Genomic DNA, 16,707 nt, shown 5'->3' with positions numbered 1-16,707 from the left:
CTCTTATTCACGAGAAGAAACCTTGGTGTATATCACGTCATGTCTGAGGCGTTGAGGACGTCGTTAGCGACGTGCGCGCTTGCTTGGCTGGTGAGGAATTGTCCTCCGTTTTGGCTAGTTGCCAGCCTGTTTGGTCTTTCAGCCCGAGTAGTTCAGGCTTCAAAAGCGTCCGGTGGTCAGGTCTCGAGTGGGAAGCAAAAGCCGCCGCTGCCCCTGCGCCCACCCCCGCGATGACGGTCCAAGGTTACCGCGGATTAACTAATCCGTGCGTAACGCTAGCCGTCTGATTCGCCGTTCAGTTTTTTTCTTCACTGTTTAAGCCCACAGGATCTCTCTTCAAGCCCCCCCGGGAAACAAGTTATTTACGCATATGCCCTCCACCCATCAGTTGCCACGGCAAGCCCCGGCCTATCCTGCGCCCACCACCTGCCCTGCCCCTCCTGCCCGAGCTGCCCGGCTCCTCTGCCCTCTCCCTCCGGCCTCTCTAGAGTGAAAAAGTCTCCTCCTTTCCTCTGCTCCATCCTCCCGTTGCAGCCTCGGAGTTCGACTAGTAGCCTCCTTGAAACCTTCAGATCTGCGCCGCCCAGTTCCAGTTCCTCGACACAAAGGTAACCTCCCTGCCCCTGTCTCTTGCCTGGCCACACTGAATTACTTCATGTTCTTGCTGGTGAGGATAATCCTATCTGTTGCCTCTGTTAACGCCTAAACTCTTCCTGGTTTGTAGTTTCATGCATGGAGCCATGTAGTTTTTATCTCTTTCATAGCCTGTACCTTTTATATGCATGTTTGTGAAATATTTCTCTTGCAGAACAGAGACATGTCTAACATTTGAGGTTCTCTTGTGATATGAAGTGCCATGTTGTTCATCTCTGTTTTATCCAATTTTTTCCCCCAAGTCGCCAGAGCTTTATTTGCCTGACAGTTGTACTTGTGCTCTGCGAGCAAATCTAAGATTGGGTTTTTGCTAAAATTAGGGGGCACAAAATCTCAGGGCTGAAGGCCTTACGCTCGGCCTTGAGAAAGTAAACCGCTGCCAGTTTTTAAGTTTTGCTGGCTTGCCCCAACGGTATACTGTCCCATCTGACGGACCTTGTTCCCTGTGCATGTCCGCGTGGCCTCGTCTACAGCCGTCCAGATGGACACCATGACGCCCGCTGCCGCCACCGGAGCCGTCCACGCCGGCGCCGGCGACGCCGTCGTCTTGGAGAAGCCGCTCGGCGCCGAGGTAAAAACAACTAGCAGAATCACTGGCGTGCCTCTGTTTCATCTTGCCGTTCTGGTCCTTTTGATTCGGTGCTATATTTTTTTTTCTCCTCGATTAGCTTGCCCTTCTCCTCTGTTTTTTCGAGGAAAATATCATACTGGTGCGAGCCTGCTTTGGGCCGTCGAGTGGGTGGGATATTGTTCTTTGTCTCGGACTTTTCGGATGCGGATTTGTGGGGGTGGGTTTAGGGCGTGGTTCCGGCTGGGGATTTGAGTTCCGTGGGGGGTGGGCCCACCGGACCTCAGGATATAAAAAGCGCCCTCTTGTTGCTTACTAATTACGTGCCTACCCCGCGCCCGAATATTCGCTTCCCATGACACCAATAGATGCCTCCTCAGATTTTTTTTTACTCCTCATCAACAACTCTCAAAGGCTCCCCCCCCCCCAGAAAACAAGAAACTGGTGGACAATTTCATTCAGTGGCTTACCTTCTAAGCAAGATGATTAGAAAGTGATCTGCTTTCTGTTGTAGTGTAATTATGCGGTTAAATCCTTCTTTTTCTCTAAATTGTTGTGCATCTAATTTTCAGCACATAATTTGTACTTCCTTAAGGACGAGAAAGCCTTTCTTTAACTTTCGCAAAAAAGAAAGAAAGCCTTTCTTTAACGCCATGGCTGTCTCCCCCCCGGTCGGCGTGCTTGCCGTTTGCACTTTTTTTTTTGCAAGGAAGATGCGACTGCGACACTAGAGCCTTGCAGTTGGGTCCCTTCGTAACTGAGATATTTTTGACGTGGTCCCTTTGCTCCATGCCTCCATTGCCGAAGCCGTTTGTAAATTTCCAGCAGGTTAGATGCCTCGGCCTCAGGCTCAGGGTGGGAACTGAAAGCTAAGTTCTTACGGCCCCCGATGACATGTGGCCCCAGGTAGTTGTACTCTTCAGCCTACCCTCCAGAGCTGGTACTTGAACAGTTGCAGTAGATCCACGTTTTCGTTCGTTAGATCCAGTCATCTACCATGTCGACTGGTGGATGATACTGTATCTCCACATGGTTATGGTTGACTGTACCAGGTCAGTTCTGCAGCAAACTATCCTATTTTACACTCATCGACACAGGACAATGTTAAATACAAAAAATCCAGCTTTGATGGCTCAAGCCCTTTAGCTGGTTGCAAGTTAGAAGCCATCCAGGAAGAATGAAAAAAATGTATCTAGGTGACCTGGACAATAAAAGCGGGATGAGCTTTCTGTTCCTCTCTATGACAGCCACATGAATGCTATATCAGAACTCTTGGACCATATAATTGCACATTGGTTTACTGTTCTTGCTATTTGAGATCAGACGTCTATTTTACCTTGTAAATCTAATTGTCTGCTGTTTGTGCTGTGCCTAAGGTGATGTTTCTTGGCTATCAAAAGTTTTTTCCCCTTGGCGAGCTAGCTATTTGCGTCTGTACATATGGTTCATTCGCTATGGTGCAATTTGATTATTTCTTCCCTTCTGTTGCATTTTTGTGATATGTGTGTTCAAGCATTCTCAACATATCTTACCCTTTGTGCTATACAAATTTCTGTTTCTTCAGTGTTTTAGCATTGTTCTGAATGTTGACATTATGGATATTTGCTTGATCAATGTACAGGATCCTACCTATTGTATGCCTGACTTCAAAATGAGCGGAAAGAAGGGTGACGAGCTTGAACCCACTGATGCTGGTGATGAAGATGACGGCGGTGACGATGATGACGAAGATGGTGACTTTGGGGAGGGTGAAGAGGACATCTCAGAAGGAGAAGAGGACATCTCAGAAGGAGAGGGATATGATAACCCAAAGGGCAACGAGAACAAGAAGAAACAAAGAGGTGATGGTGAGGAAAATGGTGAGGAAGATGAGGAAGAACCAGAAGACCAGGAGGAAGGCGGTGGTGGTGATGACGATGACGATGACGACGACGACAATGATGATGATGACGATGATGAAGATGGCGGTGAGGATGATGACGAGGGTGTAGAAGGGGAAGACGACGACCAAGATGAGAATGAGGATGAAGATGACGATGAAGAGTCACTCCAGCCCCCAAAGAAGAGGAAGAAGTGAAGATCTTCAATCCGGCAATAGTTACCATGTGCTGAATCCTGGCTCGCTTTTCGTCCTGTCCTCGCAATCGAACTTTCCTTTAGAGTTACGAAGGCTCCACACGTTCTGCGGCACTGCACGTGTGGGCTTGTAGGGGCTTTTTATGATTTGAGGCAATTAGGGAGAACTCTGTCATTGTTGCTTGCTTCAGTGGAGTTGAACAGATGTTTCGCTAACATAATTCAACCTGAGTGATGAAAGCCTCGGGATTGAATATGCCATCAAGGCCTCGAGATTGAATATGCCATCTCTTATCTCAGTACAGAATCGACCATGAAGTCTCGGCTGTTAACTTCACCTGCAATAATGAATTCGTTTTGCATCTTTGTGTGTATTTTACGTTTGTATTCGACTGAAATCTCAGCTAATTTAACTGATGAGCTGAACAAAAGCAAGTCACTGGTTGGAAAAGAGACGATAGAGCCCATAGCCAGGAGTGCTTGAGCTTTTCGTTCAGACCAGATCGTCCAGCACGAAAGGGCTCTTTACAATGCCAAGGAGCAGGTAACGCTCGAGCCGCCCGTGTCGTACTTTCTTGGTGCCCGCCCTACTACCCGCCGGTGCCCGTAAACCAGCGTCGTTGCCCCTGCTTCCCAAACCTCCACGGCTCCACCTGTTGACAGCGATGTCTCTACTATCACCTTGAACCCGTCCTCTACTTGGTATCCCGACTTAGCTCATGGCGTTGACCCCCCGCTACTTTTTGTGTCTTTGTCGCGCTGCCCAATAGGGGTGGAGCTTCACGCGTGCTTAGTTTGGGCCGCGGTTCTACGCCGCATGAGACATTGTCATGGACTGTTTTTTTTAACATACAATACAGACGCATAGGTTCATGTATACGCATGCATACTCATATCTATAAATATATGTACAAAATCTAGTTCATATAAACATCTATGGGAGACTAAACCGACAAATCCTTAAGAAGTCTTGGCGTGAAGAAGCTAAATAGATTTTTACTCCCTCTGTTTTAAATTATAGGTCATTTGACTTTTTTAACCCCAAGTTTGATCACTTATTTTATTCAAAAATTTATGCAAAATATCTTTTTATGTTGTGAGTTGCTTTATCAATACAAGATCTTCAAAAATAACTTAAATTTTGCAATGTTTACATATTTTTTTGAATAAGACAAGTGGTCAAACTTAGGGACGAAAAAATCAAACAAACTATAATTTGAAACAGAGGTAGTACTTAAACATAAAGGTTGGCATGGACTAACATGGCTCGAGAGTCGAGAAACTAGGGTCAACCATGAGAAAGCCCCCTAGAATGTAAGTTTGACTAGCTCGACCAAGTATGAGGGTCGATAATCGTCTATAATGAAAAATGTAATGTGAAATGAAGTTGAGAGACGAGTAAGAGTGAAAATCTTTACCTATTTCTAAAGCAAGGATTGTTTTCTTAGTCCGTCAATTGGAGTTCTAATCAAAATCCGGTGACCGTTTGCTGAGTTGAGAGTTCGAGACCGTTTAGAATTAGCGTTTGGCGAGTAAAATAATAAAAAACTAAAGTTCTCAACCGACAATTACTATGCTAATCAATATATATTTATAATTTTATATGACTTCCCGTAGTAATGACGAGCATATTAGCTATATAATTAAGATACGGAAGCTATGTAATCTTATTTTTGTTTGAGATGAGATAACTCTAAGAGTTTCTAATATTTTTTTCCCAAAACTTGTTGTTTGGCAACTCCCCAAATAGGTATGAAAAGACAAAAAAGAGTCCATCTCGAAGAGTTCCATATTTTACTCCAAAAATGAGAAGTTGTAGCCCTACAAGGATAATTTCACGAGAAACTTCCATGGCTAGCGGACAGGAGTTTCTTGCAAGTTAGATTGCCGGTGATTTAGGGCACAAGAGGGCTTAAAATTCGGGGGAAAAGAAAGAGAACGACGAGAGAGTTCCGTTTTACCTCTTACTTGCGTGGTGATGCACCGTGGCGGCTGGAATCGGTGCAGGAAGAAATAGCGGCGGGCGCAGTCCATGGCGGACAGGCCAACGGTGGCGGTGACGGCCACAGAAACTAAACCCTAAATCATAGAATGTGGGAAAAATCAAAAGAATGGACTGTATTCATGGCTCGAAGGAGGGATGACGCGGAGAAGAAGACGGCGCGACAAAAAAAAATGTCGCGGGGAGGGGCAATAGGGAGCGACGGAGGCATGCGTATTTTTACGCAAAAGGGAACTCAATTTGCTAATTGTTAGGAGACAGAGAATTAGGGTGAGGAACTATTGAAGATTGTTTTTTTTGTCTTTTTCAAAAAAATAAGAATGAGGAAGAGAAATAGGATACTTTTGGGAGATGCTTTAAGTATACTTATTTAACCTAAATCCTATACGTGTGCTTCAGAAGGTCATTATTTATTTTGAACATTTGGATGTCACGTAATATCTTGTACTTTTTTTTATACCAAATGTCATTCTTGATCTAAATTTAAAACTTGTGTAATTTGATGACTAAAATGAGAATAAGTTGATGATCCCTTTTTTTAAATAAAGCATCCAAATAAAAAACAAAGAAGCACACGAGCAGAGCCGATCTGAATCGCGCTTACACTCCTCTTCTTAGTTCTTACCTCCCCAAACCCTAGCCTCCCCGATCCATCCTCACATCGAGATTTCGGCGGCCGATGCCTCCGCCACCGCCGCCGTGGTCTCCTTGCACCCTTTGCATCTAGGGTTCATCGGTCCCGCTTCCTCCTCGTCCCCAAGATTTGCGCGACGCGTCGGCGATTTGAGCTCTGCGTGCTGTTCGGGTGGCCATGAACAGCGCGTTCAGCGAGGACATACTCGCTGACAAGCTCGCCAAGCTCAACAACACTCAGCAATGCATCGAGAGTATCCTTGCTCTGCTTTTCTCAGGCTAAATCAGTGGATTTTGGGTTGTTTTGTGGTGCCAAGGGAAGTTTACTGTGAAGTTGCAATTTCTGCGCTTAACCTCACTTTTCTATGTGATTAGACTGTGGAAACATCTCTTTTTGTCTGCGCGTAATCTTGCGCCCGTCGAATTGCTGTCAGCTTCGTTCAAAAGGATGTCTCTTCGAATAGCGGATAGGGAGGTAGTGCGCAAGATAGCAATTTTTAGGCGCCTGGAAATGCAAATTCTTCTGTACCCGTTCTACACTATTTTCAGATAGATTCTTGACTAGTTGGTGACTCTCTGTTCGGTTCTTTTTCTAGAATGCCTACTGGAACAGTATGACTTTAAATCTTTTAACCTATCTAGGGTGTAAATAGATTGATTTCTTTGTCATAACATGTAATCATGTTATTTGATTGTTGCCTTGACTATTGCTCTTCGTGACCACTAGCGCTGTCGCATTGGTGCATTTATCATAGAAAGAATGCAGAGCAAATCGTCCAGACTTGGGACAAGCAATTCCACAGCTCTACCAAGGAGCAGAAGGTCCCTTTCCTTTATCTTGCTAATGACATCTTACAGAACAGCAAGCGCAATGGGACAGAGTTTGTAGAAGAATTTTGGAAGGTACTCCCTGGAGCGCTTAAAGATGTAACTGAGAATGGTGATGATCGTGGTAAGAAGGTGGCATCTAGGCTGGTGAGTATCGTAAATCAATGCTATGCGCTGGCCAATTACTGTTGCATATCTATTTTGAAAATGCATATGTACCCTGTTAATATTACCGTGCAGCTTAAAAACTTACTAGTAACATACCAATGTGTGTCCTAGGTTGACATATGGCAAGAACGGAGAGTTTTTGGTTCACGTGCTGGGGGCATTATGGATGTGATGTTTGGAGCTGCCCCTCTTCCTGTTTTAGATATGACAAAAAAGCGCTCTCACAGTTCGGCCATAAAGATTGTTAAAAGAGATTCACGTTCTGTAAAACTTGTAAGATTTCTACTCCTGCTAGAATTTGTTTTAACAATTGTTCGTTGCTATGAAATTCTCTCAACACTGTCTTTGATCAGAGACTAGGTGTAGGAGGAACTGCAGAGAAAATTGTATCCGCATTGCATACTGTTCACAGCGAACAAGCAGATGAAGATGCTGACCTGGAAAACTGCAAGACTTCTATGCGTCATGTTGGAAAGTTGGAGAAGGATGTTGACAGCGCATGCAGCAAATGTAATAGTTGTTTGTCAGCCTGAGCCGAGTCCTGCATTTTTGCTACCTCAGTAGACGTTCTTAAGATTTTCTCTGTATGCAGTTGAAGATCCTCGCCGTGAGGTTCTTTGTGCAGAATTAAAAGATGAGGAGGCTAACATGAAAAAATGCATTGAAAAGCTGAAAGTAGTTGAAGCAAATAGAGCAGCTGTTGTGTCTGAATTGAAGGAGGCGTTGCAGGAGCAGGTTGGAACAACATGATCCCTGACTAGTTATGATGCATTTAGTTTTTTTTTCCTTGAATTTGTATTTGCTTGTCATCATTACTTGTATTTTGGGTACAAAGATATGAAATCTTACTTGTTTATGTTAACCAGGAATCCGAATTGGAGAAAGTCCGTACTCAGTTACAGGTAATGTCCCCCCAAACCATGGAAATGTCATTACAGGCTTGTATTGTTCTGTAAGATGTAAACAGTTGCCATTCTTATGTTTTTAAGTTTTAACTTTCCAATCGACAGCTGGCTGAAGCAATGGTACATGAAGCGTCAAACATGCAACGGAGACTCAAGAATGAGCCAACCATTCCACTGCCCAATGCAGCATCATCAGCAGAGCCAGGAAAGCCGCTTCCCAATGGGCAAGCAAAGGAGCAGCAGAAGACAGCTGCTGCTATCCTCGCGGATAAGATTGCAGCAGCATCAAACTCTCAGCAGATACTGCAGTCTGCACTCTCCAAGTTTGCTGCTGAGGAAGCGAAGAATTCATCTGAAACACGCTCAGATAAGAGGCAAAAGACTGATCAACCCTTGCAGGTACCAAGTGTCACGAATGCTGCTGCTTTCGTTCCCATGCCACAAGTGGTTGCCACAACAGCTCAGCAGCAGCCCCAGGCAATGCTAGTACAGCAAGCACCTATGCAGAGCCAAGGCCCTGCACCCCAGCCCCAGTACAATATCTACCAGGCTCCTTCCCAGCATTTCGTCCAGCAACCTGGAGGCGTGATGATGGGCATGCCTTACAACATGAGCACCATGACCCCACCCCCGCCTCCACCGCCACAGACGATGAACCTAGGAAGGCCCTCACCCACAGCACCCCAGCAGCAAATGGCTATCATGCCGCAGACGAGCCTGGGGCCGCAGATGCAGTTCACCCTTCAGCAGCCCGGGGTGCCGCCTTTCAGGCTGATGCAGCCGCCCCCTCCTGGAATGCAATACTTCCACCCCCAATCTCAGTGACATTTTTGGTAGCCTAGTCCTGTTGAACTGTGACATTTTTTTCTTCTTCTTCGATTTAGCGCTGACTGGTAGGCAGGATCTGACTGCTGTAGAGTGTACTGTCTGTATTTGGCCATTTCGTCATGTTGTACTGTACATGTATGCGAGGAGAGTAAAGATGCGAGGAGAGCGACAGGAAGGTTAAAGATTCACATAGGGTGTGCTTGGCTGGCTTTCGTGGAGCTGCACTGAACCGTACATTACCATGGACGAGGGGAGCCATAGCGTTTGGTAGACCCCAATTGCGGTAAGTTGAATGAGTTTCTGTTCTGATTAGTAGGCTGCATGAATTCATCTGTGGATGCAAGCTGAATCTGTGGGGTGTTAGCATGTACACCGCCATTACACGGACCCACTAGACCTAAGATTGGAGAGAAGCTCTCGATGTGTTGGCATCCACAAGATGGGAGATGAGGACGAGGGTGCATTTTTATTTGCAGTGGAAATAAGCTACAAAACAGCATGCTCGCAGGTTATACAAACCCGGGCCACGGGGCAAGACGACGGCGCTCTGCTATGACCGCCGATTTTTCTTGATTTTCTTTACATGCCCCTCAAAAAGAACAAGCGGCTCTCGTGCCATCTCGTCGAACAGTGATCAATTTTTGTAATAGTTAATAAGATTAATCAGTAGGCGGTTATTTTTCATGAAAAGGCCATCACGTGGCCAACTCACGAAGGGGCCATACCGAAGGGGCATGTCCCTAGGTCTCCCTTGGTCTTGTATATAAATAGTAATCTCTATCAATCAAGTGAATCCAGTCATTCTATTCACTTTCATTTCTAACACGTTATCAGACACGTTGCTTTCCACTGAGAAGAAAAGCCGACCCACCGTTCCCTGGAGTAGTGGTTGGCGCTGTGGTTGAAGAACTCGACGAGAAGAACAAAGAGAGGCCTGGGCCCTCGGCGTAGAGCGGCCATCGACGACGACGGCAGCGGAGGCACCCGCAGTGTCCTCGGTGCCCGTCCCTCCTCCACAGGGGCGGTGCAGTGCCAAGAACGGCAACACACGGGCGTTCCGTCACGGCGGCCCTTCGCAGGGCGAACGGCGTTCGCGCGCGGACCTGGAGACGACGTCGCTTGGGGCCGGCGGTGGTGACTCCCGCCGGCGACGGCCGTTGCGGTGCAGGGGCCAAGGGGCGGCGACGGCTGGCTTCCAGGGCAGGAAGAGGTGCCGCCCCTTGGGGCAGGCGGCGGCGCGCCCAAGCGGCGACGGCGGCGCCCAGCAGGGGCGCGGCGGTGCTCGGCCAAAGCCCAAACGGCGGCGCTTGGCGCAGCCCCCCAGCAGCGCTCGGCGCCCACGACGGCAGCACATCCAGGCGGTGGCAGCAACGCTCCATGGCTCGGCGGAGGAGCACACCGGCGGCGGGGCACAAAGACAGACGGCGACGACGGGCGGATGGCGGCGTCGGGCAGCCGAACGGCGACGACGACTGATGGCGGCGGCTGGTGCACGCGGACCCGGCGGCGCTGGCCACCGCCTGCGGCGGCGCTAGGCACGGTGACCGACCGGACCGGCGGCGCCCAGAAGGGCAGGCGGCGGTGGCGCCCTTTGCCCCGAACGGGCGGCGGCGTGCCCTTCGGGCAGGGAGCGGTGGCTCCTGGAGGCCCCTAACCGCCTCCCCCTCCTTGTCATTTTTTTAATCGGACCAAGATGGGCCACGCCAGGCTGCTGCGCTCTGGACCAAATGAGGCCACCAGCGGAGTCAGACTATGCTATTTTATTTTTTCTCTCTCTCATGCAATCTTGCAATAAGGCCTCCTAAGTTCTATCTATTTACATATTTATTATTGCATTTATAATTGCAATATATTGCATTTATAATTGATGATATAAATGCTTGTTTTAGATTTTGAGTTTAAATGCCTTATGATGCAAATTATTACCTAGAGTAAATAGATAGTTTTTGAGACATATGAGTCTTTATAAAATTGCATCATAATATATTATATTGCGGAGTTTTTCACTATTTAGATATATTTTCTGTGTCTATGATTTTCTATTTTAGTCAGTCTAACAGAATTTGTATGATAGAGTTTTACTGCTCTATATTGTTTTGCTCTAAAGGCCAGAAAATTGTTTGTCTAAATATACATAATTTGTTGATTTTGATTGGCAAATATTTTTAGTTGCAACAAAATCGAAGCCTCTTAATTAATTGATAGTTAATTAAGCACGAATTGTTTTAGGTTCATATGAGCCTAATCGGAAAATGCAATATGGTAGGCAAACCATTTTTGCTAGTGAGGCTAACATAGGAAGTGGATTTTTGCTTTAGTCCTACGGGATTTTGCATAAACTATGCCACTACCCAACTATAGCACTTTGTGCGTTATTGTTGCACTATATCTGCTAGGTATTGTAATTGTATATAATTTGTGGTTTGATTATATATTATATTACAATACCATCTATAATTCTATTATATTTTCGGAGTATGTGGTGCACCAATCTCCTTTTGCACCACATACATATTACATTTGTGACTTTGATAATTAATTTGTGATATGTTGGTGCACCCAAACCCCCGTTTTGCACCAACATATATGTTACATTTGTATCTATGTAATAGAATTGTGTATGTTGGTGCCCGCAAACCATATTCTGCACCACATACTTGTTAAATTTGCTAGTTTACATAATTGCAATTTAACAAAGTTCTCATTTGATAAGAAGACATTAATCCATCTATGATTAAAATATGCAATAATTTTTTTATTATTTTGGTTATAAACACAAGGTAATAGAGTCTATGGCATTGGCTGCGTTTAATTTCTTGTGAATTATTCTGCCCTGAGATCGTGCCATAGCAGTGATCTAATCACCTATTATTGAGAGGTCTACATCTTGTTTCTTTGAAACATAATGATTACCAACGTTGTGTTTTAATCAAAATAAAGTTTTTGAATTGCTCTTTGTCATCATATTATTTTATTATTACACAAGGTATTAGAGTCCTAAGCAAAGGCTGTGTTTAATTCCTTATGAATTATTCTGCCCAGAGACCGTGCTTAGGCAGCAATTTACATTGTATACTATAAAGATCTACTCTATGTTTCTGACATAGAGATTATCTATACTGTGTATAAAAAAAATTTATGATGATTTGTTGTATGGTCTATACATTTATATGATGATCCAAAATTATGATAAGATATACAATTAAAAATATTGCATTTGAGATCACAACAACACCATAATAATTTGAGTTTACATTAAGTGTAAATTCATTAAATCAATGGTTTGTATCATATTGTGGTTATTGACTTCAGAGGAGTCTGTTGAACTCGCTCTCTATGGCATCAATATGCCATATAGACAATGGACATTAATATCGGTTTTATCTCATAAACTAATAAAAGAATTTAATGACCCTTGATTGGAGTCATTTATTATAGATCACAAAAATTATGCCTTACTGTTGTTAAGGAGCAATATCCATAAAGATTATCATTAAGAATATCTTATGGAAGGAAAATTGATCTATATCAAACATCAATAAGGGATAAAACAGGAGCTACGACATAAGATTTGAATGGTTTTTCAATCTTAAATTTCAAGTTCTATAGGAAGTTGATTGTTTTTACTGGATCATCTAAGATCGCATAACAAAAGCTCCTATTTCTATCATAAAAGAACCTAAATTCAAGGACAACAAGCTCATCAAATATAATTTGAAACACTTATTTTGAGATTTGGAATAATCTCATGGTCCATTGATATTGTTTAGTCCATCGAAATATGTTGTAACACTTGTTGTCAATACAGAAGTATTGTGAGTATCATATTGATGGATTTGATACTTGACAATATTTTGAGATTTCTTTATATTTGACAAGAATTTCATAGTTTCTTGTCATATATAGATTGTATGGGAATTATTCCAAAAAAAAAGATATATGCCTAGTGGACATTTGTCACAAACACTATAGTTACGGAAGCAAAATATTCCCAGTTCTTATGATAAGAAGAGGGAATAATTTTGGTCATCGCTGATGCGATGCATTGATAGTTTGTTCAATTCTTCCACTACCATTCTTTCAAAAGATATGGCATTTAAGTAATGAGATGGATCTCATTTTGATCGTATTATGCATACAACCATCATGTACAACATGTTGCGTATACAAATTTTCACACGGTTGATCTATTCAATTTGAAATGATCAACTTGGACATCCAAAGGGATGCGTGAGAAATTAATGGCAATTCATTTGGTCATAACTTTGCCAAAGTGTGGATACGATAAGTACCACATGGAAACAGATTTTAAGATCCTATTATCTTAAAATTAGGTTGACTTTATTAGATTCATTGATCATATTCAAAAGAATATATATGGGTCCGATACAAAAATTGTATGGACAATTCAGGTATTTCATGGTTGTATAAATACATCTATAAGATGATCTAGAGTGTGTAAAGTTTACACACTCAGCCATGCATTTGGTAGATAATGCCTTTTGTTATGAGCATTATTCCGAATTTACTGAGCTTTTTTACCTACAATGGCGATTGTTTTGTATAACAAAAGTTTAATTACATATCCAAAAAGATAAATTAGAATATATAAATATAACATTAAAGTCATAACATGATCATCATTATTGGATTGCTATCATCAACTTCGTATTGAAGTCAGGTAGATTTACACACTCCTGACTTATGATTAAGTGCATATCTCCCATATGCATATAGTACGTGGAAATACATGAAGATTTTCTATTTGCGTAAGATTGAGTTACGTTGTATACGTACCACTCTCACCACCGCAGCATACATTGATGGGTTCACACAGGAAATTGGGAATCATCTGAGATTTCAAATCTCCGTCGATTGTTCATTACCTAGATCTCTTAGAGAGGATCTATTTACAACCTGTATGCTGGATTTTAGTATAAATGAGCTTTTCCAGGCATTAGGGGGAGATTAGAAGTACCATATATAATGCTCGGAAAATATTTGAATGCATAAAACATTTCTAGTTCAGGATCACGTACTAAATTAACTGAACTTTGAGTTCAAAGATTTGCATAGTATTGTAAATAAACTGTCACATGCGTTTACTAATCATTAATCTAATGGAAGTATGTGCCAGAAAGAGTAGTGGTACTAAGTAAAACCACTCAACTCCCAATTGTAAATAAGAGGGGGAGCAGTATGGCCATAAAGCAGGTTATTCATTCTAGCAATAGAAGACTTCTCTTCTAAAGTAGTAAATGCAACTCAACCTTTGGTTGATAGATATCTAGAGGATATTTTATGTCATGTGGATATTTATAATCCACAACCCAGCTCAGAGGTGCACCAAAATACTGATGCTGGGATATCGGAAAGTCCTGACTCTTGTTTAAGGAAGTCACGATGAGTCATTCAAGGTCCATTTTTGAGTTTTGATAACCGGAGAATTATATCATATAAAGGCTACATGAGTCGACTCATACTTCTCTGAATAAATTGTATACATTATTCAAAGTTATCCAGTTAATAAGACCATGGCAGAGTGCTTTGTCACTCTTACTGGAACTTGTTGAGTAAAGTTATACATACAGAGATAGTCTTGCTCACCAGAAGAGAGGTGTTTTTGATAGTAAAGCCAACACCTAAACGTACCTTTACTGTGGGTACAAAAGTATTTTCATCCTAGAATAGATTGAGAATAATGAGGTGGTGAGATTAAAGCAAGACTAGTTGCACAAGGGCTTTACGCAAAGCCCAGAGCATTGATTTCAATGCAGGTTATTCTCCATAGTAAGTTATAAATTTCCGATACTACCTTTTGACTGGCAGTACAAAAGCATCTATCTTTGCAGTTGATAGTTGATAGATGTAGTGATTTACATTCGATCACTTGATTTGGTATATTGTGAAACTTCCGGAAAGGAATTTACATATCCAATACTTAATTATATATAAAATCGCAACAAATACTGTGTATTGCTTAAGTCAATATATGACTGAAGGCAGTTAAGTTGATTTTGGTACAATCGACTTTGTATGTATTCCTTATATAGGCAGTTAAGTTGATTTTGGTACAATCGACTTTGTATGTATTCCTTATATTGAAGGATACAAGATTGATTACACGTGGTGTTCATTTCAGAATCCTTAATTGGATTTTCTAGTATTATATGATGGTCAATAATTTTGACATCATTGGTAATGAACACTTGTCAAGAACACGTTGTAATCTAAAGACGGAGTTTAGAGATGGAAGATAACGGTCTAAACCAAAATTTTATTTTGTGTTTAGAATCCAAGTATCTTCTCCCAGTTTTTTATAGTAAAGGTATCTATATCCACATCATATTGAATCATTTAATATGAAAGGGAATCCTATGGTGGTTCTACCTCATGATAGAGAAACATTTGAGGGGAGATTGTTTTATGCCATAGTGATTGAATTAAGATAATAGGACATGTGGTCCATTATCCCTGTGCTATTTATGCGCTAATATATATATTGCAAAAGTTCCCGGGCGGATATTGTCTTTGCAATAATTTGCTATCTAATAGCTGCACTATTCTACCTAAGATTGGTAGATTGAAGTTAAGAATATCTTTGATATCTTAAAATAGCACATACAGATTTGGTATAATGCGTGATCCGATTATGTAGATATCATGATTCTGATTATCTATAAGATCCCAAATATTCCAAATCATTAAAATAAACTTTACATGAATATGGAAAGACCAATATATAATAGTGTTTAAGTACGTAGACATTTAATGGTCAATTCCATTAATCATTCTGATATTGTATTGTATAAGACTACAATGAATGTGTATAACTTGACATAATGATATGTCACATACTGAAGTTATGTGGTATTGATTCTATTGAATCAAAGGTCATTATCTATAAAGGTAATGCATATTGTGTTGTTTAGATGGAGACAAGTTATACTTAATGCAATATTTTGCATTAAGATTTTCTGTTCCATAGGTCATATGGACATATGAACATTTGCAAACTAAGTATTGTGATAATCTCGTTGAGATTTTCACATAGTCTACCATATTTCACATTTTATATGTGTTGAATACATTGGTATGAAAGGTTTGTAAGTTTCAGGGGGAGAGTCTCTCGCCTCTCTGATTAATAACTTGTTGAAAATATCATATTGCACTTTTTTCTTTGTATGAGTTTTCTCTTCGGGTTTCTCATATAAAGTTTTTAATGAGGTAATATCAACACAAGACTATGTCATATCATCCATTTTTCCCGAAGGGGTTTTTGGTGGATGATATTGGGACATATGATACATTGTACTCTTTTCTTTATGCGAGTTTTTCCTTTTGAGGTTTCTCATATAAAGTTTTTGATGAGGCAATGACAACATAAAGTTATATGCTATATCATCTAGTTTTCCCCACCGGGGTTTTTGGAAGATGATATTTGAAGCATATTGACCATAGACTCAATGTGTTATTAGACTAAGATTTTGGATTTATCTCAGGGGTCTACTAACATTGGTAATTGTATATTATGGTATTTCTTCTTATTTTTCCCACTGAGTTTTAAGGAGTTTTTGCCTAGTATACCGGTATTACTTTAGTTTTTCCCATAGGATTTTCCAAAAATTCTCCTCACATTTTTCCTAAAAGATTTTTGGAGGAGTTATATATTATATTGCATCTCCTAATTTTTTCCATAGGGTTTTCAAGGAGTTATTCGATTGATTACAAGACCACAAGAAGATCAAATTGATTAAAAGACCACAAGAAGGACAAATTGATTAAATGAGAGTGTTATGAAGAAATTAAAATTAGTTATCAATTTCTGTAATAGTTAATAAGATTAGTCAGTAAGCGGTTACCTTTCATGAAAGGGCCATCACGAAAGGGCCAATCCACGAAAGGACCAACTCACGAAGGGGCCATACCGAAGGGGCATGTCCCTTCGACCTCCCTTAATCTTGTATATAAATAGTAATCTCTATCAATCAAGTGAATCCAACCATTCCATTTACTTTCACTTCTAAAACATAGCCAGATTTTTG

At 41.7% G+C, this 16,707-nt stretch overlaps 2 protein-coding genes across 6 annotated transcripts; both read left to right on the top strand.

Annotated features, from left to right (window-relative positions):
- Positions 1-88: 88 nt before the first annotated feature.
- On the top strand, positions 89-3,605 carry LOC120641921 (prostatic spermine-binding protein-like). 5 transcript variants are annotated; one of them, XM_039918236.1, is made up of 4 exons: positions 115-608; positions 975-1,022; positions 1,128-1,225; positions 2,844-3,605. In XM_039918236.1, exons 3-4 carry the CDS (start codon positions 1,136-1,138, stop codon positions 3,297-3,299), a joined length of 546 nt encoding a protein of 181 aa, XP_039774170.1. In that variant the 5' UTR covers positions 115-608; positions 975-1,022; positions 1,128-1,135; the 3' UTR covers positions 3,300-3,605. The 5 variants fall into 5 exon arrangements, with proteins under 5 accessions (XP_039774175.1, XP_039774170.1, XP_039774172.1 ...); XM_039918238.1 differs by lacking the exon at positions 975-1,022 and having other exon boundaries at positions 168-608; XM_039918241.1 differs by lacking the exons at positions 975-1,022; positions 1,128-1,225 and having other exon boundaries at positions 89-608.
- Positions 3,606-5,865: 2,260 nt separating this feature from the next.
- Positions 5,866-8,850, top strand: LOC120641919 (regulation of nuclear pre-mRNA domain-containing protein 1A-like). Its single transcript, XM_039918233.1, has 7 exons — positions 5,866-6,187; positions 6,661-6,908; positions 7,041-7,202; positions 7,283-7,439; positions 7,522-7,664; positions 7,796-7,831; positions 7,940-8,850. Exons 1-7 carry the CDS (start codon positions 6,112-6,114, stop codon positions 8,657-8,659), a joined length of 1,542 nt encoding a protein of 513 aa, XP_039774167.1. The 5' UTR covers positions 5,866-6,111; the 3' UTR covers positions 8,660-8,850.
- The last annotated feature ends 7,857 nt before the right edge of the window (positions 8,851-16,707 follow it).

Source organism: Panicum virgatum, chromosome 7K, assembly GCF_016808335.1.
Source record: "Panicum virgatum strain AP13 chromosome 7K, P.virgatum_v5, whole genome shotgun sequence".
In the NCBI taxonomy this organism is placed as follows: Eukaryota; Viridiplantae; Streptophyta; class Magnoliopsida; order Poales; family Poaceae; genus Panicum; species Panicum virgatum.
The sequence above is the reverse complement of the archived record's forward strand: the minus strand, read 5'-3'. Positions and strand labels throughout refer to the sequence as shown.